This window comes from Pan troglodytes, chromosome 7 (genome assembly GCF_028858775.2).
Source record: "Pan troglodytes isolate AG18354 chromosome 7, NHGRI_mPanTro3-v2.0_pri, whole genome shotgun sequence".
Lineage (NCBI taxonomy): Eukaryota > Metazoa > Chordata > Mammalia > Primates > Hominidae > Pan > Pan troglodytes.
This window is the reverse complement of record NC_072405.2, coordinates 62641629-62669402: the sequence shown is the minus strand read 5'-3', so window position 1 is coordinate 62669402 and position 27774 is coordinate 62641629. Positions and strand designations below refer to the sequence as shown.

Here is a 27774-nt window from a genome sequence, read left to right as displayed (position 1 = left end):
TCTTTCATGCATGTAGAATGTTTGATTTTTAAATTTCTCTCCTCAGATGCAGTGGCTCATGCCTGTAATCTCAGCACTTTGGGAGGTGGAGGCGGGCGGATCACCTGAGGTCAGGAGTTCAGGACCAGCCTGGTCAACATGGCGAAACCCCGTCTCTACTAAAAATACAAAAATTAGCCAGGTGTGGTGGCACATGCCTGTAATCGCAGCTACTTGGGAGGCTGAGGCAGGAGAATCACTTGAACCTGGGAGGCGGAGATTGCAGTGAGCCAAGATCGCGCCATTGCACTCCAGCCTGGGCAACAAGAGCAGAAGAGCAGAACTCTGTCTCAAAAAAAAAAAAAAGAAAGAAAGAAAGGCTGGGCGCAGTGGTGCACGCCTGTAATCCCAGCACTTTGGGAGGCCAAGGTGGGCAGATCACGAGGTCAGGAGTTTGAGACCAGCCTGACCAGCATGGTGAAACCCTGTCATGGTGGCACGCTTGTAATCCCAGCTACTCGGGAGGCTGAGGTAGGAGAATCGCTTAAACCTGGGATGCGAAGGTTGCAGTGAAGAGATTACAGGCTGCACTCCATCCTGGGTGACCGAGCAAGACTGTGTTTCAGAATAAAATAATCTTCCAGTTGTTTTTTTTTTTTCTTCAACATGTCTTCTGTTATTTAAAAAAGACATTTTCTTGAGCTCTTTCATTGGACGAGAGCTGCTGGCCAAAAACTGTGTATATAGTAGGGAAAACGAGGGTCTATGTGGTTAAGACATAAACACAGTTAAGAGAAGTAGCACAAAATATAAATAAATAATATTAATAATTATAGAATTACAATTTTGAGCACAAATGGGGCAGAGCCACAAATAGTCAAAATTTACTGTGAAATATTGTTGCATTGTCTGTATATTTGGGGTGAATAATTGAGAGGCAACTCTTCAACAGCCTGTTACTCCAGACAGGGGTAGAAACTAGTGAGTACAGCAAAAGGCCTTTGAACTATAAAGTCCATACCTTAAAGCTATTGTACTTTTCTGTGTGAACTCCAGCATTTTTATTCTTTGGCAAATGTCTAATACATACAAAAGATTGTAAGTATTCAAAAAGCCAGTGGTATAGAGTTCTTTGGTATGGAGAAAATAGCCAATGTTTTATTGTATTAATAACAATTCTAAAATTCATGTTAAATTTAAATTTTTGGCCAGGCGCAGTGGCTTACACCTGTAATCCCAACACTTTGGGAGGCCAAGGCAGGTGGATCACTTGAGGTCAGGAGTTTGAGACCAGTCTGGCCAACATGGTGAAACTTTGTCTCTACTAAAAATAAAAAAATTAGTCGGGTATGGTGGCACAGGCCTGTAGTCCCAGCTACTCGAGAGGCTGAGGCAGGAGAATCACTTTTACTCAGGAGGCGGAGGTTGCAGTGAACCGAGATCACCCCACTGCACTCCAGCCTGGGCAACAGAGAGAGGCTCCATCTCAAGAAACGTAATAAATAAATAAATGTATTTACATTTTTTATTCTGTTTCTATAGTCACCATCAATTTACATATTTCTCAATATACTTCATAAGTGTAAAACATAAAGGAATACGGCTGTCATCTGCCTTAGCCAGCCATGATATAGGTCAAGCTTTTATTATATGTAGTAATGTTTTGAGGAACATAATTGAAGCTTTATTTTATTTTGGACTCAAATAGGTGGAAGATTGTTATTACTATGTTTTGAGACAGAGTCTTGCTTTGTTGCCCAGGCTGGAGTGCAGTGGCATAGTACGCTCGTGGCTCAGTACAACTCCCACCTCAGTCTCCCGAGTAGCTTGGACTACAGGTACGTGCCACCACACTTGGCTACTTTTTGTAGAGACAGGGTTTTGCCATTGTTGCCCAGGCTGGTCTTGAACTCCCAAGGTCAAGTGATCCACCCACCTCAGCCTCCCAAAGTGGTGGGATTACAGGTGTGAGCCACCACGCCCAGCCTGAAGATTATTTTATAAGTGTGATTTTTTTTAAGTGGCTGTGTAGTCCCAAAGCTATAATTAGCTGAAATAATACTGTAATGTTTAAAACTTATTTAGTTATCCCTGAGGTCATCAGCACAAATCCTGAAATAGAAAATATAGTAACGATATACTTAGAAATTGAAATAGAAATAGAAAAAGCTTACAGAAAATCAGCATTGGCAATAACCATGGAAAACATTTTATAATGTGGTTATACTGTTATCTTTTGCAGAGATAACAGACAGGTTTAAATTTTATTTATTTATTTATTTATTTATTTCAGGGGGAGACGAGGTCTCAGTCTGTTGCCCAGGCTGGAGTGCGGTGGTGTGATCTCCGCTTACCGCACCCTCTGCCTCCCAGGCTCAATTGATCCTCCCACCTCAGTCTCCTGAGTAACTGAGACTGCAGGAGCGCTCCCAGCTAATTTTGTATTCTCAGTAGATATGGGGGATTCGCCACATTGCCCAGGATGGTCTCGATCTCCTGGACTCAAATGATCCGCCCAACTCAGCCCCCCAAACTGCTGGGGTCAAAGGCTTGAGCCACTGCACCCAGTCTAGTTTTTTATCTTATATGCTGCTTGGATACCTTTGCTGGTCAAGGCTCTGTGACAAAGAGTGCCTTAATTGCTTGGTAATGTCTACTCTGGGCCCACGATCTAGGAATGGTAGCCCATATGCCAGGTATTTATTATTGCTGCAAAATATTGCTTATTATACACATTAAAATCTATTTGCAAAGCTAACTATGCACGTTAAGTTTATTCCTAATTCTACTGAAATTATCAGACAGAAAACTGGACGGGCACGATGGCTTAGGTCTGTAATCCCAGCACTTTTGGAGGCTGATGTAGGTGGATCACTTGAGGTCAGGAGTTCAAGACCAGCCTCGCCAACATGGTGAAACCTCATCTCTGTTGAAAATACAGGAAAAATTAGCCAGCCTTGGTGGTGGGCACCTGTATCCCAACTACTCAGGAGGCTAAGGCATGAGAATTGCTTGGACTCGGGAGTCGGAGGTTGCAGTGAGCCATCCCTGCACTCCAGCCTGGACGACAGAGCAAAACTGTCTCACAAAAAAAGAAGAAAACTTAGTGGCTGTTAACACTGAAAATACGTACATTGAAATAGTGTATCAAATTCAAGTGAATAGCTTGTAATAAAGTGTTAAACATAAAAAGCAAAAAAAAACAAGGGGGGGGGGTTGTTGAACATAGACTTGCATAGACCTGTAATATGTACTTGAATCAATTGATATAGCTCATAACTTACATTTCTCTTAGCAGATGGTAGAAGATGTTTCTATCTACAGAATCTATAATCTTGTCTCAAAATGATTTCCCAAATGTTTTCAGACTTACCTCAGGGCAAACAGCTCATTTCCCTCAACTTCATCTCTCTCTTCCTGCTTATCCCAAAGTCACAAGTCTAGATCAGCAGTGAGCAGCGGGTAGCCCAGAAAAGGCCACACTCAGCCAAATCTGGTGACCTTTAGCTGAATATAGATGCGCCTTGACTTACAATGGGGTTACATCTGGCAGAGCTGGAAAGTTGAGCAGCGTACGGATGTGTTTTGCTTTTGTGCCATTGTAAAGTTGAAAAATCTTGAGTCTAACCGTTGTAAATTGGGGACCATGTATACTTTAGTAGTTGAGTCTGGTGGGTAGAGAATTTATCAGTTGCTTTGCTTTGCAACTATTATGCAGTTCTAAACTCAGATTGGTTTGGTGTAAGAACTTTTTTGAGTTGGATTTGCTATTTTTGAAAATTATTTTGAAAATTGTATTGGATTATGATATAGTCAAGTATTCAAATCTTAAATGTTCAGCCAGGCTGGGTGCGGTGGCTCACACTTGTAATCCTGGCACTTTGGGAGGCTGAGGAGGGCAGATCACTTGAGGTCAGGAGTTGGAGACCAGCCTGGCCAACATAGCAAAACCCCGTCTCTACTAAAAATACAAAAAATTAGCAGGGTGTGGTGGTGCACGCCTGAAATTCCAGCTACTCAGGAGGCTAAGGCACGAGAATTGCTTGAACCTAGAAGGTAAATGTTGCAGTGAGCTGAGATCGTGTCACTGCACTCCAGCCTGGGTGACAGAATAAGACTCTGTCTCAAAAGAATAAAAAATAAATGTTTAGCTGGATAAATTTTTACTTACACCCATGAAACCATCAACCTGATGAAGATAGAGAACATTTCCAGCTCCCCAGGAGTATTTTTCATTCTCCTGGAGTTAGTACCCTCCCATCCCAGAGGCGACCATTATTCCGACTTCTATTGCTATACCATACTTTTGCCTGTTCTAGACCTTCAGATAAATGGTATTATATGTATATCTTCTGTGTCCAGCTCTTTTTAAAAGTTGGAACATACACTTTACTATCTCATAAATCTATTCCTTTTATTTTCAGAAGAATAAACTTTTTATTTATTTATTTATTTATTTTTAGTAGAGACGGGGTTTCGCCATGTTGGCCAGGCTGGTCTGTATCTCCTGACCTCAAGTGATCCGTCTGCCTCGGCCTCCCAAAGTGCTGGGATTACAGGCGTGAGCCACCGTGCCCGGACGGTTATACAAGTTACTTTGTAACTTGTATTTAGATTCAGGAGTACATCTGCAAGGTAAACTGCATGTTCTGAGGGTTTGATGTACAGATAATTTTGTCACCCAGGTAATAAGCATAGTACCTGATAGGTCTTTTTTCTGATCCTTTCCCTCCTTCCACCCTCCACCATCAAGTAGGCCCCAGTGTCTGTTGTTCCTCTCCTAGTATCCATGTGTTCTTGTTATTTAGCTCCTACTTACAAGTGAGAACATGTGGTATTTGGTTTTTGGTTCCTGTGATGGTTTGCTTAGGATAATGGCCTCCAGTTCCATCCATGTTGCTGCAAAGTACATGGTCTCATTCTTTTTTTAATGGCTGCATAACATTTCGTGGTGTATATGTACCACATTTTCTTTATCCGGTTTGCCGCTGATGGGTATCTAGGGTGATTTAATGTCTTTGCTGTTGTGAATAGCAGTGCAATGAAAGTAAGTATGCATGTGTCTTTATGGGAGAACTGCCGAGACCAGCTCTGTCAGGGAGACCCTAACCCAGCGGCGCTAGAGGAATTAAAGACACACACACAGAAATATAGAGGTGTGAAGTGGGAAATCAGGGGTCTCACAGCCTTCAGAGCTGAGAGCCCCGAACAGAGATTTGCCCACATGTTTATTAACAGCAAGCCAGTCATTAGCATTGTTTCTATAGGTGTTAAATTAATTAAAAGTGTCCCTTATGGGAAATGAAGGGATGGGCCAAATTAAAGGAATTGGTTGGGCTAGTTAACTGCAGCAGGAGCATGTCCTTAAGGCACAGATCGCTCATGCTGTTGTTTGTGGCTTAAGAATGCCTTTAAGCGGGGCCAGGTGTTCCTTGCCCTCATTCCGGTAAACCCACAACCTTCCAGCGTGAGCATTAGGGCCATTATGAACATGTTATAGTGCTGCAGAGATTTTGTTTATGGCCAGTTTTGGGGCCAGTTTATAGCCAGATTTCGGGGGGCTTGCTCCCAACATGTCTCCCTTCTTTGATTTGCAAAGAGATAAAAGCAAAGGCAGCTTTGTCATGGTGAGCTACTTCTCGCAGGAGTCAGGATCCGCATCTGCAGAGTATACAAAGACAAATAACATAGATTAAAAGCACAATCATCATTGAAATCACAGAGCTTCCAAGTGTTTTTATCCATTTTAATGGGTTACTAGCTGCTAATTTGTCTGCAGCTCCTTTAAGCACTCCAGTTCCTGGCATTAAGGTCAGGTGTGCCTGGGATGCTTTAAATATTTGTTCTTTTAATTTTGCAATATCCAAAGACAAGTTTGTAGAGTGTCCTAGATGCTTTTTTATTCTTTCCCAAATTTTGATCTTATTAAGAGCATTTAATAGTTTCCACAAATCCTTATGTTAAGCTCCTAGAGCAGGCCATATCATTTGAGGTTGAGATGCCACTATACTGCTGTGGTTCCAGATAATAGGAGCTCTTGCCATACTTCTTAACATTTCTACCATCTGACCGTTTTGTTCAGATCACCTGAACATAGTGTGACCGTGGCACACAGACTGAGAGGTGCAGTTCAAGCTAAACATCCCCTTAGGGGACCAATCAGTAATGATTCCATAGGAATCATTGTGCCGCACCTCTGCCTGTTCTGCAGTGCAATCTTCCTAAACAAGTATGTTCATTATTTCTGGCCAGGTCCAGTCCTTCTTAGAAATAGGTTTTTGAGGGTAGTATGCCTCAATAATAGGAGCAGATTTATTATGGTAAATACTGAGATCAGAAAGCATATGTAACTGTGTCAGAGTGATTACATCTAGGCATTATTGCCAGCCAAGATTGATGAATATGCCTAATAAGTATAATTGTTCTCTGTGTCAGCCCTTATTGAAGGAATACTCAAGGCAGTGGTGATAACCACTATCATAGCTACCTTTAAATTATTCATTGTGACTGGTTGTCCCGCTTTCCTCAGGTTTTCTTCCACCATCTGTGACAGCTTCTTGATCTGTCCCCAGGTGGGTGGCTGTGTTCGGGTGTTGCTCATGACAGTTGGGATCCTCCTCAGCGTCCGTCTCGACATGGCTGCAATCAGGGGGCCCTCGGGATGCTCCTGGGTCTCTTACTCGGCATCTGGCTCATCTGATAAGGTTTCAGGTGTCTTGATGGTATCCAAATCGGCTGTTGATTTTTGCCTGGAGAAACACAAGCATAACCTCTACCCCAAATTATTATTTTACCTATTTACCAACTTATTGTAATCGGATCTCTCCACCAAATCAGTTGTTCTGCTTCTGTCTTTGCAGCTGGTTTCTGTAGATGCTGTTCAGCTGCTGATAACATCTGGCCTTTGGGCAGGCTCAAAAAATTTAAAGTTAATAATGCTAGGTTCAGTTGCATCTGTGGGGTTCCATATTCTCTGTCTCCTTTCTGCTTTTGCAACTGCTGTTTTAGGGAGAGATTCATTCTTTCCACTATGGCTTGTCCTTGAGAATTGTATGGGATACCAGTAATGTGTTTGATATTCCACATACAGAAAAATGTAGCTAGAGCTTGGCTAGTATAGCCTGGGGCATTACCTAATTGTTTTAATAGAAGTTGGAATGCCCATCACCGCAAAACACTGCAAAAGATGATGTTTAACACAGGCAGAAGGCTCTCCTGATTGGCATGTAGCCCAAAGTGAGAAAAGGTGTCCACACATACATGTAATAAGCTAGTCTCCCAAATGAGGGAATATGTGTGACATCCATTTGCCAAAGAGAGTTAGGTTCCAATCCTCGATGATTAACTGCTCCTGTAAAAGATGAGGACTGTACCATTTGGTAAGTTGGGCATCGCTGGATAATAGCTTTAGCTTCTTTCCAGGTAATGCTGTATCTGCGTTTGAGACCAGAGGCATTAACATGGGTTAAATCATGAAAGTGTCTGGCATTAAATAATTGCATTAGCAACTAGGCGATCAGCCATTTGATTCCTTTCAAAGGTCCTGGAAAAGGTGTATGAGCCCTAATGTGGGTGATGTAAAAAGGATGCATTCTACTCTTAACTGCTGTTTGCAGTTGAGTAAATAAAGTCATCAGTTATTCATCTGCATGAAATTGTAAGTGAGCATTTTCAATTAACTGTGTGGAATGAACCACGTATGAAGAACGCTTAGCAGGCTGCAGGTTGTTTACTGCAGGAATTGTAAATGTAAACCTTTCACAGTCTTGCTCAGCTAAGGGGATGGTAAAGAAACAGTTTTTTAAATCTATGACTATTAAAGGCTCTGTCGCCCAGGCTGGAGTGCAGTGGCACGATCTCGGCTCACTGCAAGCTCTGCCTCCCGGGTTCCCGCCATTCTCCTACCTCAGCCTCCCAAGTAGCTGGGACTACAGGCGCCCGCCACCACACCCAGCTAATTTTTGTATTTTTAGTAGAGATGGGGTTTCACCATGTTAGCCAGGATGGTCTCAATCTCCTGACCTCGTGATCCGCCCACCTCGGCCTCCCCAAAGTGCTGGGATTACAAGCATGAGTCACCGCACCCGGCTGCTTTCTTTCCTTTTAAAGAGACTATTTTAATTGATTTTGATCAACTCTACTCAAAACTATCCTAAGGTCCACATTAGGATTAGTCTCTAATAATCTGAAGATATAATTCAATTGTTTAAAAGAACATATTAAGAAGACTTTGGTAGAATTACATGTATCAAGAAACACTGGACTTGGGCACAATGGAGATATGGCTGACTTTTGAAAAAAGAAGTAGTTTTTTGGGGGAGGGCAGGGCAAAGAGGTAGGAAGTAGTTGGTACTATAAGGAAATGTTAGAGACCATTTTGGAAATGTATTCATTATTTTAAGGCAACTAACAAATGATCATCTTTCTGTTAGGACATTGTAGCAGCAGCCTTTACTGGTCATGAAATTTGCATGATATCTAAAATCATATTTCTGTAAATAGGTCAGTGTCGATTAATAGTAACTTTGTATAGAAAAGCAGATGCCAGCTAGCATAGAAGTGGCAGTGTAGATGCTGGTAATTCTGGAGTCCTGGAAGCCATGAGATGCCATACATCACAAGGCCATCACAGCCAGGTAGATAAATGGCTGAGGAAAGCAGGGGAGCTGGCCGTGCCAGCATTTACAAATGGAACACTTCTTGGGCAGCCAGGTGTCATGGGGCACAGACCCACAGTTCTCTTTGCACACATCATGCTCACAGTTCCGTCCATAGAAGGAGAGGGGGCAGGCACAAAAGGACCCCAGCATGCAGGTTCCCCCATTCAGACAGCAGGTTCTGTTTAGTTCCTTACTGTCCTGTATCTCCCTGGGCGGCACAAGTTGGGAAGACCGAGGATGAATTGCAGGCTCCTCCTGGGGCTGAATGCTGTCATCTCTGAAAGCCAGGTCTCCCTGAGATGGACGCGCAAGTTCCTGATGGCCCAACCCTTAACGACCTTTTTTGACTTTTTAATGATAGCCATTCTGCCTGCTGTGAGATGGTATTTTGTTGTGGTTTTGATTTGCATTTCTCTAATCATTAATGATCTTGAGCATGTTTTCATATGCTTCTTGGCCACATGTATGTCTTTTTTTTTTTTTTTTTTTGATTCAGTCTTGCTCTGTCGCCAAGCTGGAGTGCAGTGGTGCGATCTCTGCTCACTGCACCCTCCACCTGTGTTCAAGCAATTCTCCTGCCTCGGCCTCCTGAGTAGCTGGGACTACAGGCACGCACCACCACACCTGGCTAATTTTTTGTATTTTTAGTAGAGGTAGGGTTTCACTATGTTGGCTAGGCTGGTCTCGAACTCCTGACCTCAAGTGATCCGCCCGCCTCGGCTACACAAAGTGCTGGGATTACAGGCGTGAGCCACGACCACGCCCAGCCTGTCTTTTGAAAAGTGTCTGTTCATGTTTTTTGTCTACTTTTCAATGGGGTTGTTTGATTTTTTTTTTTTTTAACAGTAAAGTGGAAGCAAGTTTATTAAGAAAATAAAGGAATAAAAGAATGGCTACACCACAGAACAGCTAGGTGGTTTGTTTTTTACTTGTAAATTTAAGTTCCTTATAGATTCTGGATATTAGACCTTTGTTGGGTGCACAGTTTGCATATATTTTCTTCCATCTGCAGGATGTTTGTTTACTCTGTTGATAGTTTCTTTTGCTGTGCAATAGCTCCTTAGTTTAATTAGATCTCATTTGTCAATTTTTGTTTTTGTTGCAGTTGCTTTTGGCGTCTTCACCATGAAATCTTAGACAAGTCCTATGTCTAAAATGGTATTTCCTAGGTTGTCTTTCGAGTTTTTATAGTTAGGGGTTTTACATTTAAGTCTTGAATCCATCTTGAGTTGATTTTTGTATGTGGTGTTAGGTGGGGGTCCAGTTTCTATCATCTGCATATGGTCACCCAGTTATCCTGGCACTTTTTATTGACTGGGGAGTCCTTTTTCCCATTGCTTGTTTTTGTCGGCTTTGTTGAGTATCAAATAGTTGTAGGTGTGTGACCTTATTTCTGTGCTGTCTATTCTGTTTGATTGGTCTATGTGTCTGTTTTTGTACCAGTACCATGCTGTTTTGGTTATTGTACCCCTGTAGCATAGTTTGAAGTCCAGTAACATGATGCCTCCAGCTTTGTTCTTTTTGCTTAGGATTGCCTTGTCTGTTTGGGCTCTTTTTTTGGTTCCATGTGAATTTTAAAACATTTTTTCCTAATTCCGTGAAGAATGTCATTGGTAGTTTGATAGGAATAGCATTGAATCTGTAGATTGCTTTGGGCAGTATGGCCATTTAACAGTATTGATTCTTCCTATCCATGAGCATGGAATGCATTTCCACTTGTTTGTGTCATCTCTGATTTCTTTGAGCAGCGTTTTGTAATTCTTGTTGTAGAGATCTTTCACCTCCCTGGTTAGCTGTATTCCTAGGTATTTTATTCTTTTTGTGGCAATTGTAACTCACACTTTTAAAATAAAATGTGTGCTTTTTGTACAAAAAAATCTCATATCGCTGTCATGGAGCTTCCTTGGTTCATCTTTTACTGCGTGTGTTCCATTGTGTGTGTACTCAGTCCTGTGTGTGCTTGTCCATGCCCCCACCCTGTATATATATGTATGTATATATAGATAAGTCTTTTTTTAACTCTTGAGATAAACCTGCAAACATGATTTCCTATCACCTCTAAATACTCTCATGTGTATTTCCCATGCACAAGGATACTTGTACATAACCAACATACAACACTCCAAATTAGGAGATGAGCATTGATTAAACACTATATCCAGTCCACAGACTCCATTGAAGTTTTGCCAGCTTTCTCAGCTGTGTCCATTTCCTTCCTGGCCTGAGATCCTTTCCAGGAGTATGTGTTCATTTGAGCTGTCATGTCTTGAGTCTGAAACTGTTTATCAGTTCTTCTTTCATTTCCTTTACAGTTTTAAAGCATATAGCCACAGCCTTCAGTTCTGCATATTCTGCAGAGTGACTCTTCAACTTGAGTCTGTCTAATGGTTCCTCATGACTGGGTCCAGTCATGCATTCTTTGTCTTTATTTTTGGTACCAGTTTTATTGACATATAATTCATATACCACACAATTCACTCATTTAAAGTGTGTAATTCGATGGTTTTAGATGTATTCACCGTAAGTTTTGCAACCATCACCACAGTCAATTTTAGAACATTTTCATTGCCTCAAAAAGAAACCCTATACTCTTTCATTTGTGTTCTATTGTAACTGGCTTCTTTCACTTAACATTGTTTTCAAGCCTTATCCATGCTATAGCATGTCAGTACTTCCTTCTCATTGTTGAATCGTACTCCGTTGTATGGCTGTGCCTCATTTTATTTTATTTTATTTTATTCTTTATTTGAGATGGAGTCTCGCTCTGCTGCCCAGGCTGGAGTACAGTGATGTGATCTCAGCTCACTGCAACCTCCTCCTCCCGGGTTTGAGTGATTCTTCTACCTCAGTCTCCCGAGTCACTGGTACTACAGGCATGCGCCATCAAGCCTGGCTAATTTTTGTATTTTTAGTAGAGACAGGTTTCACCATGTTGACCAGGCTGGTCTCGAACCCCTGACCTCAGGTGATCTGCCAGCCTTGGCCTCCCCAAAGTGCTGGAATTACCGTATGAGCCACCACGCCTGGCCTCATTTTGTTTATTCATCCATCATTTGATGGACATTTGGGTTGTTTGCACCTTGGAGTTGAGTAATACTGCTAAAAAAGAACATTTGTGTACAAGTTTTTTGTTGTTGTGTTTTTGTTTTTGTTTTGAGACGGAGTTTCACTCTTGTTGCCCAGGCTGGACTGCAGTGGCACGATCTCGGCTCACCGCAACTTCCGCCTCCCAGGTTCCAGCAATTCTCCTGCCTCAGCCTCCCGAGTAGCTGGGTTTACAGGCATGAGCCACCACATCTGTACTGGACATATTTTTTCACTATTCTTCGGTATAGACCTAAGAATAGAATTGCTGGATATGGTAACTTCATATTTATCCTTTTGAGAACCTAAAGGTTTTCTAAAGTCGCTGCACCATTTACATTTCTACCAACAGTGTATGAGGGTTCTGATTTCTCACCATACCCTTTAACACTTGGCTATTATTTGTCATTTTTACGATAGCCATTCCGGTAGGTATGAAGTGGTATCTCACAGTGGTTTTGGTTTGCATTTTCTAATGACTAATGATGTTGAGCATCTTTTCATGGTGTATTAACCATTCATTTGTCTTTGGAGAAATGTCTATTCAAGTCTTTTGCCTATTTTTTTATTGAGATGTCTTTTTTGTTTAATTCGAGGTAAAATTCACATGACATAAAACTAACCCTTTTAATGTGAACAATTCATGACATTTAGTATATTCCGTTTTTTTTTTTTAAACGAGACAGAGTCTCACTCTGTTGCCCAGGCTGGAGTGGAGTGGCACAATCTCAGCTCATTGCAACCTCTGCCTCCCAGGTTCAAATGATTCTCCAGCCTCAGCTTCTGAGTAGCTGGGACTACAGGTGCGCACCACGCCCAGCTAATTTTCGTAGATTTAGTAGAGACGGGGTTTCACCATGTTGGCCAAGCAGGTCTTGAACTCCTGGACTCAAGGGATCTGCCTGCCTTGGCCTCCCAAAGTGCTGGGATTACAGGCATGAGCCACCATGCCTGGCCAAAGTTTTTTTTAAAGTATTTTTTCTTTTCCTTTTCCTTTTAGTTGATACATAATTGTTCATATTTATGGGATACTGAGTGATATATTTTGATACATGTATACAACATGTAAGAATCAAATCAGGGTAATTAGCATATCCATCACCTCAAACATTTATCGTTTCTTTGCATTGTGAACATTCAACATCCTTTCTTCTAGCATTTTGAAAATATACACTGAATTGTAGTTAACCATATTCACTCAACAGTGCTACAGAACACCAGAATTTATTCCTTTCATCATTATATTGATAGCCATCCTAGTGAGTATGAAGTGATGTATCATTGGGGCTTTGATTTATGTTTCCTTAATGACTAATGATGTTCAGCATCTTTTCCTGTGCTTTTTGGCCATTTGTATATCTTCTTTGGACAAACATCTCATCAAGTCTTTTGCATATTTTTTAATTGGGTTGTCTTTTTGTTTGTGAGTTGCAAGTTTTTTTTATTATGGATACTAGACACTTTAATTAGATGTGATTTGCAAACATTTTTCCCATTGTGTAAGTTGTCTTTTCATTTTCTTCATAGTGTCCTTTGAAACACAACAGTTAATTTTGATGATTTCTAATTTATCTATTTTTTTCTTGTCGGTTGTGCTTTTGATGTTATATCTAAGAAATTGCCAGATCTGAGGTCACAAAGATGTATGTGTGTTTTCTTCTAGTTTTATAGTTTTGTCTCTTACATTTAGGTATTTGGTCAGTGTTTACATATGGTATGAGGTAGCAGTCCAGCTTCTTTGTATTACATGTGGATATCCACTTGTCCCAGCTACTTTTGTTAAAACGACTATTCCTTCCCTGTTGATTTGTTTCAGAAATAAGATGACAGTAAATGTGAGGTTTTATTTCTGGATTTTCGGTTGATTTATATGTCTGTCTGTACTCTAGTACTAGTCTTTCTGAATGTTACTTGGTAGGAATTTTTGAGATTAAGAAGTGTGAGTCCTCTGATTTTGTTCTTTTTCAAGATTTTTGTTGTTGTTGTTACTCTGGGTCTCTTGAGTTTCCATACAAATTTTAGATCGGGTTCTAATACGTGCAAAGTCAGGTGGTATTCTGTTAAAGATTGCATTGACTCCATAGATCAATTTGAGAGTACTGCCGTCTTTAAAATATTATATCTCCCAGTCCATGAAAGTGGGATATCCTTCCATTTATATAGATTTTCTTTTATTTCTTAATATGTTTTATAGTTTTCAGAAAAAAGTCTTTAACATAGCTATTTACACATATACACATGTGCATATACACAAAACTCCTATATAATATCCTGGTTATAGTTAATGTTATGTAAGTATTGCAGTTAATACTGTTGTTACTAATCTTTTTATATGTCTTTAACACTTTGGGGGAAGTGGGTTGAAACAGAAAAATAGTTAATAGAAAAGTATTTAACAGGGGGCTGGGCATGGTGGCTCACGCCTGTAATTCCAGCACTTTGGGAGGCTGAGGCAGATGGATCATGAGGTCAGGAGATCAAGACCATCCTGGCTAACACAGTAAAACCCCGTCTCTACTAAAAATACAAAAAAAAAATTTAGCTGGTGTGGTGGCGGGCGCCTACTCGGGAGGCTGAGGCAGGAGAATGGTGTGAGCCCGGGAGGCAGGGCTTGCAGTGAGCCGAGATCGCGCCACTGCACTCCAGCCTGGGCAACAGAGCAAGACTCTGTCTCAAAAAAAAAAAAAAAAAATTAACATTCATCTAGACTCTTTGATGTAAGAAAGGCTGAAATTACTGGTACTTTATTCTTTAGTAGAGATAATATGTAAAAAGCATCAAGTATATGGCCAAATGTAAATAAGCAGGAAACTATATGTATAACATGATCCCTGTTTTGTAAAATGTACATCTATTCCTTAATTGACATGCATGGGAAAAATCAGAAGGAAATGCATCAGAAAATTAACTGTTTATTCCTGGCTAGAAGGATTTGATTATTTATAATTTTTCAATTATTCCATATTCTGCTTTGAACGTGTATGTATGTGAACATGTATGCATGAAGAAATATTAAAGTTGCTGGATTAAAAAAATTTTTTTTTCTTAAGTTTTCTGTAGAGTGGGTCTTACTATATTGTTTAGGCTGGTCTTAAACTCCTGGTCTCAAACTGTCCTCCTACCTCAGCCTCTCAAAGTGCTGGTATTATAGACATGAGCCACCATGCTCAGCGAAAGTTGCTGTTTTTATTTTATTTACTCACTTATTTATTTATTTTGAGATGGAGTCTCACTCTGTTGCCCAGGCTGGGGTGCAGTGGTCCAGTCTTGTGGCTCACTGCAACCTCTGCCTCCTGGTTCAAGCGATTCTCCTGCCTCAGCCTCCTGAGTAGCTGGGATTACAGGCAATGCACAAAAACGCCCAGCTAGTTTTTGTATTTTTAGTAGAGACAGGGTTTCACCATGTTGGCCAGGCTGGTCTCGAACTCTGGACTCAAGTGATCCGCATGCTTCAGTCTCCCAAAGTGCTTGTAAGCATGAGCCACTGTGCCCAGGTGAAAGTTACTGTTTTTAAATAGTGTAGTAAGCATGTAGAGATGTTAGACAACTGATTTAGTTTATTTATCTGAGGCTTTTTTCTTTTTCTTTTTTTTCTTTTCTTTTTTTTTGAGATGAAGTCTCGCTCTGTTGCCCAGGCTGGAGTGCAGTGGCGTGATCTCGGCTCACCGCAGCCTCCACCTCCTGGGTTCAAGCAATTCTCCTGCCTCAGCCTCCTGAGTAGCTGGGACTACAGGTGCACACCACCATGCCTGGCTAATTTTTGTATTTTTAGGAGAGATGGGGTTTCACTATGTTGGGCAGGCTTGTCTTGAACTCCCGACCTCAGGTGATCTTCCTACCTCACCCTCCCAAAGTGCTAGGATTACAGGCGTGAGCCACTGCACCCGGCCAAGGCTTTTTTTCTTTGTGTAAAATGTTAATTATTTGTCTTGCCTACTTTATAAACACATCGTATAAAGACATTTTAAAAATATATCTATAGTTTGGAAGTTGTGAAGCCCTGTGGAAATATCTGAAGGGGCACACATTGCTGTTCAGAAATCTGAGAAATCATCCTTATCCCTAGGTAAAACTTAACAGCTGCTGGGTTCTTTTTAGATTCATGGTGTTGTTTTAATAGTATTGAGGGCCCACATTTTAAAGATATTTTTAGGCTGGGTGTGATGGCTCACGCCTGTATTCCCAGCACTTTGGGAGGCCGAGGCGAGCGGATCACGAGGTCAGGAGATCAAGACCATCCTGGCTAACATGGTGAAACCCCGTCTCTACTAAAAAATAGAAAAAATTAGCCGGGCGTGGTAGCGGGCACCTGTAGTCCCGGCTACTTGGGAGGCTGAGGCAGGAGAATGGCGTGAACTCGGGAGACGGAGCTTGCAGTGAGCCGAGATCGCGCCACTGTACTCCAGCCTGGGCGACAGAGCGAGACACCATCTCAAAAAACAAACAAACAAACAAAAAAACCCATATTTTTAGGATTTAACATTTATCTTCACAGTTTTTTAAAGTTACTCTTCTGCTACTTACTTACTGGGATTTAAAACAGTGTCTAATAGCATTATTCAATGATTTTTCCACCAGGCACGGATGGGCAGAAGCCTTTGCAGGTATCAGAAGTTCACATATCAAATATATCTGCCCGCATGCGTGAGTATTTCTGATCTTCAGGCTTGTGATTCAGAGTCTGGAGAGGAGCAATTGTGATTGCTTTACCCTTCCAGAAAAGTATTTGAATACAGTTAATTTTTACTTTTTAAATATTGTTTAAAAATAAAGATTAGTAGAATTCCTTAAAACTAAAATGGTTTCTTAGGTAAATTGATTTTTTTCTCTTTTTCTCTTTCGTTAAGCAATTTAAAATATTGCTGTCTTGGAGGTCAGCTGAACTTAAGACCAGAAAAATTATTTTATTTATTTATTTATTTATTTTTGAGACAGAGTCTCACTCTGCCACCCAGGCTGGAGTGCAGTGGCGTGATCTCGGCTCACTGCAACCTCCACCTCCTGGGTTCAAGCGATTCTCCTGCCTCAGCCTCCAGAGTAGCTGGGATTACAGGTACGTGCCACCACGCCCAGCTAATTTTTGTATGTTTAGTAGAGGTAGGGTTTCACCATGTTGGCCAGGCTATTCTCAAATGCCTGACCTCAAGTGATCGACCTGCCTTGGCCTCCCAGAAAAATTATCTTAGATATACAAATATCTATAAAGTTCTAGGATATCCCTAGGGTATCTCTGAAGGGGATTTACCTGTTAGATTTGTGAGAACTCTTTATTATGTTGAAAACACTCTTTAATTTTATCGTTTGGGGCAATGTTGATGTACTGTGGAAAGAGCACAGACTTTGGAATATGATAGGTCTTGTTTTGAATTCTGGCTCTGAAAGTTTTGAGCAAACTTAGAAGATCAATAAGATTGGCACATTAGGTCAAGCTTATCCAACCTGTGGCCCAGGTCAGTTTGAATGCAGCCCAATACAAATTAGTAAACTTTCTTAAAACATTATGAGATTTTTTTTTTTTTGCGATTTTTAAATATTATTTTATTTTATTTTTTACCTCATCAGCTATTGTTAGTGTTCATGTATTTTTATGTGTGGCCCAAGACAATTCTTCTTCCAATGTAGCCCAGGGAAACCAAATGATGGGACACCCTTGATTTAGGTCAAAAAGTTGCTGAGAAGCAATAACCGTGGAGAAGACAAGAAGGGATTGGACATACTCATGTCTGTTAGTAATTCATCCCCAGAAGTGGTAGTAGCAGTAGAGTTGGGACAGATACATAAACATGAAAGAGGGAATGGGAAGAAGAACAACAGCTGAGAAGATTGGATAAGAAAACATTTCTTCCTCTTTTTATCCTGAAATACAGTCTGTCTTACCTCTAGGCTACAGTGAATACTGTGGCTAGGGTTGCTATGTCCTCTATCATTCTGCTCAAGCAAGAGACAGAATTCTTTTTATTCTTTTTCTTTTTTTTTGAGATGGAGTCTCTCTCTGTTGCTCAAGATGGAGTGCAGTGGCATAATCCTGGTTTACTGCAACCTCTGCCTCCTGGGTTCATGCGATTCTCCTGCCTCAGCCTCCCAAGTAGCTGGAATTACAGGCGCCTGCCACCATGCCCGGCTAATTTTTTGTATTTTTAATAGAGACAGGGTTTCACCGTGTTGGCCGGGCTGGTCTCAAACTCCTGATCTCAGGTGATCCGCCCGCCTCGGCCTCCCAAAGTCCTGGGATTACAGGCGTGACCCACCCCGCCTGGCCCAGAATTCTTAATTACGTTGGAATGGATATTGATATTTGCCCCAAGTTGAACTGCTTTAAAAGGCTGTTGCCCAACCTAGGAAGTTTGTATTTTCAAAGAAATTTTGATACAGTTTGTAACCTCTAAGGTGGACTTACTTCATGAATCAGGAGGAAAGTGGTGAGATGTAGTTAGAGTGTGCTTATTTTTCTTTCCTTTGGATGGAGCTGAATTCAGATTATCTAGCATATTTTTAATCACAGACTTGAATTGGCTATAATGGACACTTAGGCAAATTTTGTGTTTCCCTTATTTATTTAGAGTTCTCTTAAGCAAGTACATAGCTAAGAACTAGAAAATTAGGAAAAGTGTAATCTGAGCATATGAGAATTGATGCTACAGTATCAGTGTAATAAATCACTCATTGTCCTTAACCCTATACCGGAATCTCGTGTTTTATACATTTCCAACTGTCTTGGTTTCTGGTTTCTCTTCTCGTGTCTGAGAAGTCAAAAGTAGTAAGTAAGGGTGTTGAGAAGGGAAAATGTATCTGTCAAGCTTCGTCCTTTGTTGCTGTTGCTCTGTCTTCAGAACACATTTGGAGGGACGTGGAAAGCAGAGTTGTACAGGTGTGGATGAAATAAAACAGTTCATATGTTAAAACTGTAGCATATAGTTTTGTGTAGGTCTCAAGCAATTATCTGTTTTTGATTAATGGAATTTATCAGTTTTTATGCGTTGTTATTCTGATTTTGTTGTTTTTTCTTTTCCATGTAGGCCTGTTAGGCCTGTTACATTAAATATGAACATGGCTATGCCTTCATGGTAAGTAAGAATTTACTTATTGAATAAGAACATTATATTACTTATTTAATGTTATCAGAAATGCTTTTGTGTACAGCAGTTTTTATTTAGCTGTTTTTTAAATTGCAAAGTTGCATAGTTAACCTCTATTTACATTTTTATACTCTAGATTTAGGGGTAAACTTAAGGAGCTGTACATACAGGTAGAGGAAATAGGAGAGAGTGTTTGAATAAAAATCATGTGGGAGAATATCTTCTGCTGCTTGATAAACCTTTGTTGGTTTTAGTAACCCAACATTCGAATGACCCCTATTAAACCACAGCCTCTTCCTCTTTCCAATTTCTTGCCTGTCTGGGTTGTTTTTAAGGAAACCGCTTCCCTTCCAGCCCTCTGAAGATATCCTCACATTCCCTCTGCACTTTACTGTCAGAAAGTAGGGTCAGTTTTTTGTTCCTATATGCTACTTCCAGACTATGATTTTTCCTAACTGTTCTCTGAGACTCCTAACATCAGGTCTGTTAAAAAACGATGACTTTAGCCGGGCATGGTGGCTCACACCTATAATCCCAGCACTTTGGGAGGCAGAGGCAGGCTGATCAACTGAGGTCAGGAGTTCAGGACCAGCCTGGCCAACATAGTGAAACCCCGTGTCTACTAAAAATACAAAAATTAGCCGGGTGTGGTGGCATGCACCTGTAGTACCAGCTACTCAGGAGACTGACACAGGAGAATCGCTTCAACCTGGGAGGGGGAGGCTGCAGTGAGCAGAGATCATGCCACTGCACTTCAGCCTGAGCAACAGAGTGAGACTTCATCTCAAAAAATAAATAAATAAATAAATAAATAAATAGACTTCGTCTCAAAAAATAAATTAATTAAATAGATAAATAAATAAAATAAAATAAAATAATATTTCTGGTTAGCCTTTTAATCCAAGCTACCATGAATGTAGTAAAATATACTTACTACAATAATAGATTTTTCTTAGAATCAAAAGATTTTGCCTTATTTTACAGGTTTGATATTATTGGGCTTTCACCAGATTCACAGGAGGATGAATCTGGGATTAAACAGGCAGCAGAAAATAGTAAGTACAGAAAATGTTTATAAAGCCAAAAGTGTTCTTAAATGTTTTTAGTAGATTTAGTAATCATATCGCTACTGGTTAAAAATTACACATTTGGGCCCGGCACGGTGGCTCACGCCTGTAATCCCAGTACTTTGGGAGGTAGAGGCGGGTGGATCACCTGAAGGTCAGGAGTTCAAGACCAGCTTGGCCAGCATGGTGAAACCCCATCTCTACTGAAAATACAAAAAATTAGCTGGATATGGTGGTGGGCGCCTGTAATCCCAGCCACTTGAGAGGATGAGGCAGGATAGTTGCTTGAACCTGGGAGGTGGAGGTTGCAGTGAGCTGAGATCGCCCCACTGCGCTCCAGCCTGGGCAACCAGAGCGAAACTTCGTCTCAGAAAAACAAAAACAAAAACAAACCAAAAAAAACCACATTTATATAATCTCAGGAGGTACTGCTGTTTCCTTCCTTTTACCCCCTGCCCCCCAGAGAGGGTCTTGCTGTGTCACCTAGCCTGGAATGCAGTGGCGTGATCAAAGCTCACTGCAGCCTTGACCTCCTGAACTCAAGCGACCCTTCCACCTCATCCTCCTGAGTAGGCTGGGACCACGGAGGCGCACACCACCATGCCCCGCCAGGTTTTAATTTTTTCTTTTTGTAGACACAGGGTCTCCCTGTGTTGCCCAGGCTTGTTTTCCTTTCTGGTCACTCTGTTACTTGTTTGCCACAGTGTCCACATGGACTCACTTGAGTATAGGCAATGGAGATGAGGTGGATGGGGACAAATGGCATTTATCAACTTTAAACTCTGTCAGACATATAATAATTTTTCTTTGATTTACATAGGAAAATGGAGAAAACAGCAGAATGTTTATATAGTTTTGGCCAGCCGGGCGTGGTGGCTCACGCCTTTAATCCCAGCACTTTGGGAAGCCGAGGTGGGCAGATCATCTGAGGTCAGGAGTTCGAGACCAGCCTGGCTAACCTAGTGAAACCCCGTTTCTACTAAAAATTAAAAAATTAGCTGGGCGTGGTGGCGCACACCTGTAATTCCAGCTACTTGGGAGGCTGAGGCAGGAGAATCGCTTGAACCCAGGAGGCAGAGGTTTCAGTGAGCCAAGATTGCGCCATTGCACTCCGGCTTGGGCAACAAGAATGAAACTCTGTCTCAAAAAAAAAAAATAGTTTTGGCCAGTTATCTTCATTAAAGAGACTTGGAATAACAGTGAAAATAATGATATAATGAGTATAATGATAAGAAACAGTGAAAATGTGGTCAAGTGCGGTGGCTCACGCCTGTAACCCCAGCACTTTGAGAGGCCAAGGCAGGCAGATCACCTGAGGTCAGGAGTTTGAGACCAGCCTGGCCAACATGGTGAAACCCCGTCTCTACTAAAAATACAAAAAAATTAGCCAGGCATGGTGGCGGGCACCTGTAATCCCAGTTACTCGGGAGGCTGAGGCAGGAGAATCGCTTGAACCCAGTAGGTGGAGGTTGCAGTGAGCTGAGGTTGTGCCATTGCACTCCAGCCTGGGTGACAGAGGGAGACTGTGTCTCTCAAAAAAAAAAAAAAAAAAAAAAAAGGAAGAAAAAAGTTGTTAATGTTAGTGCGGTAATAGTAACAAGTGCCACTGATTGAGCACATAACTGTTTACAAGCTAGGTGTTTCTTACAGGGCACCTCATTTGACACCCCTGTGAAGTATTAGCTCTGCTTTACAAAACCTCGAAAGCCTGGTCTCTGGTTAGGAGTCCATCTTCTTTATGATTATGGTAATTCTAGTTGTTCGGAGGGAGAAACAGAATACTAACTTACTGGGACGTGTCTATTTTTAACAAATGCACAGGAGGCTGGGCACGGTGGCTCACACCTGTAATCCCAGCACTTTGGGAGGCTGAGGCGGGTGGATCGCCTGAGGTCGGGAGTTCGAGATCAGGCTGACCAACATGGAGAAACCCCGTCTCTATTATAAATACAAAATTAGCCGGGCATGGTAGCGCCTGCCTGTAATCCTAGCTACTTGGGAGGCTGAGCCAGGAGAATTGTTTGAACCTGGGAGGCAGAGGCTACAGTGAGCTGAGATCCCACTGTTGCACTCCAGCCTGGGCAACAAGAGTGAAACTCCGTCTCAAAAAAAAAAAAAAAAAGAAAAGAAATGCACAGGTGCACAGGAATGTGCTTTTCTTTTACACATATGTACTGAAATATTGACAAGTATAATAATGTGAGGACTGGGATTGCCTTCAGGAAAATCTGGTTGGTGACTCTTGAGTGTGGGTGGGTGTAGGTGGGTGTGGGCAGCAATGGCAAGGCAGGCTGGCTGTGAATTGTTTTGCTTTTTGGTAATTTTTTATTTACATAGTTACTTAGAGACTGTCGCCCAGGTTAGAGTACAGTTGGTGATCATATCTCACTGCAGCCTCAAATTCCTGGTCTCCAGCAACTCTCCCGCCTCAGCTTCTGAGTAGCTGGGACTACAGGCATGTGCCACCATGCCTGGCTCATTTTTAAACTGTTTTGTAGATATGAATTCTCATTATGTTGTCCAGGCTGGTGGGAAACTCTTGCCCTCAGGTGATCCTCCCCAAAAGTACTGGGATTACAGGCACGAGCCACTGAGCGCAGCCCTTTTGTTTTAAAATAACTCTTTAAGGTCTTTAAAACAGGGAAAATACATTCAAAATATGTGAGATATTTGGGAATGTCAAACCAACAACACTGACTTATGGGATCATCAAAAAGTAGATTAGAGTTAGAATCCTAGAGTTGGGATTTTGTCTGAAAATAATAGATGACAAAAGTATGAGGGTAAGTGTTAGATGCTATGGAAAACAGGGAGGGCCTGGGCCCTGTGAAGAAGATACGTGGGCCTCATGAGGTCCAGAATGAAAGATTCTGTCCTAACAATAGAGTTGGCCTACGAAATACTTGTTACTTCTTTCCTCTCTGAAGTGATGACTTACTGGAGAAAATTAGAATCAGACTCAGCCAGGAAAGAAAAAACAAAAGAGAGTGTGCTACTGAACAAAGAAGACAGTGCTCAGGTTACATAGTTGGGGGTACATAGTGCCCTTACCCTTAGGTGAAAGGTGATTGAGGCCAAGGGATGTTGCTCATACCTGTAATCCTAGCACTTTGAGAGGCTGAGGCAGGAGGATCACTTCAGCCCAGGGGTTCAAAACCAGCCTGGGCAAGAGTCTCTACAAAAAATAAACAAAATTAGCTGGGCGTGGTGGCGCATGTCTGTGGCCCCCTCAGCTGCTTGAGAGTCTGAGGTGGGAGGATTGCTTGAGCCTGGGAGGTCAGCAACAGAGTGAGACCCTGTTTTGAGAGAGAGAGAGAGACAGAGACAGAGACACAGAGAGAGAGTGTGAGCGAGCAAAAGAGATTTATTCTGGGTTTTTTTGTTTGTTTGTTTTTGAGATGGAGTCTTGCTCTCTTGCTCAGGCTGGAGTGCAGTGGCGCGATCTCAGCTCACTGCAACCTCCACCTCCTGGGTTCAAGTGATTCTCCTGTCTCAGCCTCCCAAGTAGCTAGGACTACAGGCCTGTGCCACCATGCCCAGCTACGTTTTGTATTTTTAGTACAGACGGTGTTGCACCATGTTGGCCAGGCTGGTCTCAAACTCCTGGCCTCAAGTTGATCTGCTGGCCTCAGCCTTCCAAAGTGCTGGGATTACAGGCGTGAGCCACTGTGCCTGGCCAATTCTGTGATTTTTTAAAAAACAATAGAATGAATGGTTTTAAACACTTTTTAAACCATTAACTTAAGTACGTACAACACTTAACTACGTACAATTTTAAACACTTAACTACGTACAATTTTAAAATGACAACTTTTAGGTACAAATGCCTATGGTTCATTGAAGAGAGAAACATGGAATATATATGAGCAGAATTAACTATTAATTTTTTAAAAATCCATCTCTTGATGAGAGAAAGAACTGTTGTTAACAAAATATTTAATGGGAAATTATTGAAGTTTTAATTAAAATTTTATTTTTTTATTTTCAATTTTTGTGAGTACATAGTAGGTGTACATATTTATATGTATGTGAGATGTTTTGATACAGGGATGCAATGTGAAATAAGCACATCATGGAGAATGGGGTGTCCATCCCCTCAAGCATTTATCCTTTGAGTTACAAAGAATCCATTTACACTCTTGTAAGTTATTTTAAAATGTATACTAAGTTACTATTGACTATAGTCACCCTATTGTACTGTCAAATAGTAGGTCTTATTCTATTTTTTTTATACCCATTAACTAGCTGCACCTCACCTCCAGCCCCCGACTACCCTTCCAGCCTCTGATAACCATACTTCTACTACTGTCTGTGTCTGTTAGTTCAGTTAGTTTTAGATCCCACAAAAAAGTGAGAACATGCAATGTTTGTCTTTCTGTGTCTGGCTTATTTCCCTTAACATAATGATCTCCAGTTCCACTTGTGTTGTTGCAAATGACTGGATCTCATTCTTTTTTATGGCTGAATAGTACTTCATTGTGTATATGTACCACATTTTCTTCATCCAGTCATCTGTTGATGGACACATAGGTTACTTCCAAATCTTGGCTATTGGGAACAGTGCTACAACAAACATGGGAGTACAGATATCTCTTCAATATACTGATTTCCTTTCTTTTGGGTATATATCCCAAAAGATATATACCCAAATATAGTTAAAAGAAAGATACTTTCTTTTGAGTATATATCCAGTGGGATTGCTGGTTCATATGGTAGCTCAATTTTTAGTTATTTGAGGAACCTCCAAACTGTTCCCCATAGTAGTTGTACTAATTTACATTCCCACCAACAGTGTATGAGGGTTCTCTTTTCTCCACATCCTCGCCAGCATTTGCTATTAACTGTCTTTTGAATAAAAACCATTTTAACTGGGGTGAGACGATATTTCATTGTAGTTTTGATTTGCATTTTGCTGGCGATCAGTGATGTTGGGCACCTTTTCATATGCCTGTTTGCCATTTTTATGTCATCTTTTCGGAAATGTCTATTCAGATCTTTGGCCCGTTTTTTTGTTGTTGTTGTTTGTTTTGAGACAGAGTCTTGCTCTTTCGCCAGGCTGGGGTGCAGTGGTGCAATCTTGGCTCACTGCAACCTCCGTCTCCCGAGTTCAAGTGATTCTCCTGCCTCAGCCTCCCAAGTAGCTGTGACTACAGGTGCGCACCACCATGCCCAGCTAATTTTTTAATCTGTAGTAGATACGGGGTTTCACCACGTTGGGCAGGATGGTCTTGATCACTTGACCTCGTAACCCACCCTCCTCGGTCTCCCAAAGTGCTGGGATTGCAGGCATGAACCACTGTGCCCGGCCTGGCCCATTTTTTGATCAGATTATTAGATTTTTTTCCTACAGAGTTGTTAAAGCTCCTTATATATTCTGGTTATTAATCCCTTGTCAGATGGGTAGTTTCCAAATATTTTCTCCCATTCTGTGGGTTGTCTCCTCACTTTGTTGATTGTATCCTTTGCTGTGCAGAAGCTTTTTAACTTGATGTGATCCCATTTGTCCATTTTTGCTTTGGTTGATATGCTTGTGGGGTATTTCTCAAGAAATTTTTGCCCAGACCAATGTCCTGGAGATTTTCCCCAATTTTTTCTCGTAGTAGTTTCATAGTTTGAGATCTTAGATTTAAGTGTTTATTGTGATTTGATTTTTGTATACAGCAAGAGATAGGGTCTAATTTTATTCTTCTGCATATGGATATCCAGTTTTCCCAGTACCATTTTTATTGAAGAGACTGTCTTTTCCCCAGTGTATGTTCTTGACACTTTGTCAAAAATGAATTCACTGTAGGTGTGTGTGTATAGATTTGTTTCTGGGTTCTCTATTCTGTTCCTTTAGTCTATGTGTCTGTTTTTATGCCAGTACCATGCAGTTTTGGTTACTATAGCTCTGTAGTATAATTTGAAGTAAAGTAATGTGATTCCTCTAATTTTATTCTTTTTGCTTAGGGTAGCTTTGGCTACTCTGAGTCTTTTGTGATTCCATATAAATTTTAGGGGGCCAGGCACGGTGGCTCATGCCTGTAATCCTAGTACTTTGGGAGGCCGAGGCGGGCGGATCTCGAGTTCAGGAGATCGACCATCCTGGCTAACATGGTGAAACCTCGTCTCTACTAAAAATACAAAAAATTAGCCGGGCATGGTGGTGGGCACCTGTAGTCCCAGCTACTTGGGAGGCTGAGGCAGGAGAATGGCATGAATCCAGTAGGCGGAGCTTGCAGTGAGCCAAGATCGCGCCACTGCACTCCAGCCTGGGTGACAGAGCGAGACTTTGTCTCAAAAAAAAAAAAAAAAAAAAAATTAGGATTGTTTTTCTATTTCTGTGAAGATTGTCATTGGTATTTTCATAGAGATTGCATTGAATCTGTAGATTGCTTTGGGTGATTTGGGGAAAATATTCCATGGTCATGGATTAGAAGAATTCATGAACAATAACAATCAATATTGTTATTGGTTCTTCTTATCCATGACCATGGAATCTTTTTTCCATTTTTTGGTGTCCTCTTTCATCAGTGTTTTATAGTTTTCATTATAGAGACCGTTCACTTCTTTGTTTAATTCCTAGGTATTTAATTTTATGTGTGACTATCGGAAATTTTATTTTTTTAAAATTTCCTTTTCACATTGTTCTCCGTTGGCATATGAAAATACATTCTAATTTTGTATTTTAATGAAGTGCTTTGAATTTTTCACTCATTTCCACCTTAAAAGTAATTGCACTTTTCTATTACTAATTTTTTCCTAATTTAAATTTTATCAGTGGGCTTAACTCTGAAAGTATTGCTGACTAACTTTCATGTTGTTTTTAGTAAAAGCTTTGATTGATCAAGAAGTGAAGAATGGCATTCCTTCTAACAGAATTATTTTGGGAGGGTTTTCTCAGGTAAGATAAAATTTGAGTGGAATGTCAGTACCATCAGTATACTTATCTAGAAGTCTGTGCATTAATCCTTTCTATAGAGTAGTCTTTTTTGATGTTATAGAATCTTGACTGATACACTTACCTTTGATGTTTAATTAAGTTTCAGTGTACTGGAACTAATTAATTTCTTCTTGAAAGAACTATAATACACATGTACACATGTAATTAAATTTCTAAGTTAACACAGTGTATCCTTTTAATTAATTAAAACTGATAACACAGGCATGAGTCCCCTCTATAGGAGGAGACTACTGATAGGAACAGTAAAGTGGAAGACAAGAGAATTTCTTCCCTTTACCTTCACGTATTACAGGTTTTAGGTATGAATATGTGGTGTTTATTTTAGGCATTTTTCTTTGTCTCTGTACTTTTTCCCCTGCTTTCTGTACTCCCTCCACAGACATAGCTTCCTCATACGGACCTTTCTTTCATGGCTACTGCGGCATATAAGCTGTTTGCCATGGAACCAGTCCCCAGATGCTCTAACTTATCATCTGTAAATCTTCTAAGTTAGCAACTTAGTGTTTGGATTACCTTAATTAGGGAGATGTTTGGATTACCTTAATTAGGGAGATGTCAGAATTCTGAAATTATTTAGAAGATAGAATTCAGTAGAAAGATTTGTTGATACAATATAGTGAAAAGGTGTTACTGATTTCGTGTTTGTTGAAATTCACAGATAATGTATATTGTAATACACATTGTGACATAAACATAGGGACAGAAATTAATGATCCAGGCCAGGCGCGGTGGCTCACGCCTGTAATCCCAGCACTTTGGGAGGCCAAGGTGGGCGGATCACTTGAGGTCAGGAGTTCGAGACCAGCCCAGCCAACATGGTGAAACCCCGTCTCTACTAAAAATACAAAAATTAGCCGGGCATGGTGGTGCGCGCCTCTGTAACTCCAGCTACTCCAGAGGCTGAGGCAGGAAAATCACTTGAACCCAGGAGCCAGAGGTTGCAGTGAGCCAAGATCGCACCACTA

General features: G+C 41.0%; 1 protein-coding gene and 1 pseudogene across 10 annotated transcripts in view; one reads left to right on the top strand and one right to left on the bottom strand.

Moving 5' to 3' along the window:
• The window catches only part of LYPLA1 (lysophospholipase 1), a 54925-nt gene that overhangs the window by 19657 nt on the left and 7494 nt on the right, over nt 1-27774 (top strand). For 2 of the 10 annotated variants that reach the window (XM_519760.4, XM_063817105.1), the window contains exons 3-6: nt 16302-16367; nt 18740-18787; nt 19784-19854; nt 26676-26749. In XM_519760.4, the coding sequence (XP_519760.2) occupies nt 16302-16367; nt 18740-18787; nt 19784-19854; nt 26676-26749 (259 nt within the window). Of the gene's footprint in view, nt 1-46; nt 182-1687; nt 1818-16301; nt 16368-18739; nt 18788-19783; nt 19855-26675; nt 26750-27774 lie in introns of all 10 variants that reach the window. The other 8 variants (XM_063817103.1, XM_054656742.2, XM_063817101.1 and 5 more) reach the window with 7 other exon arrangements.
• LOC100614875 (protein Cripto-like) lies at nt 8493-12147 on the bottom strand (annotated as a pseudogene).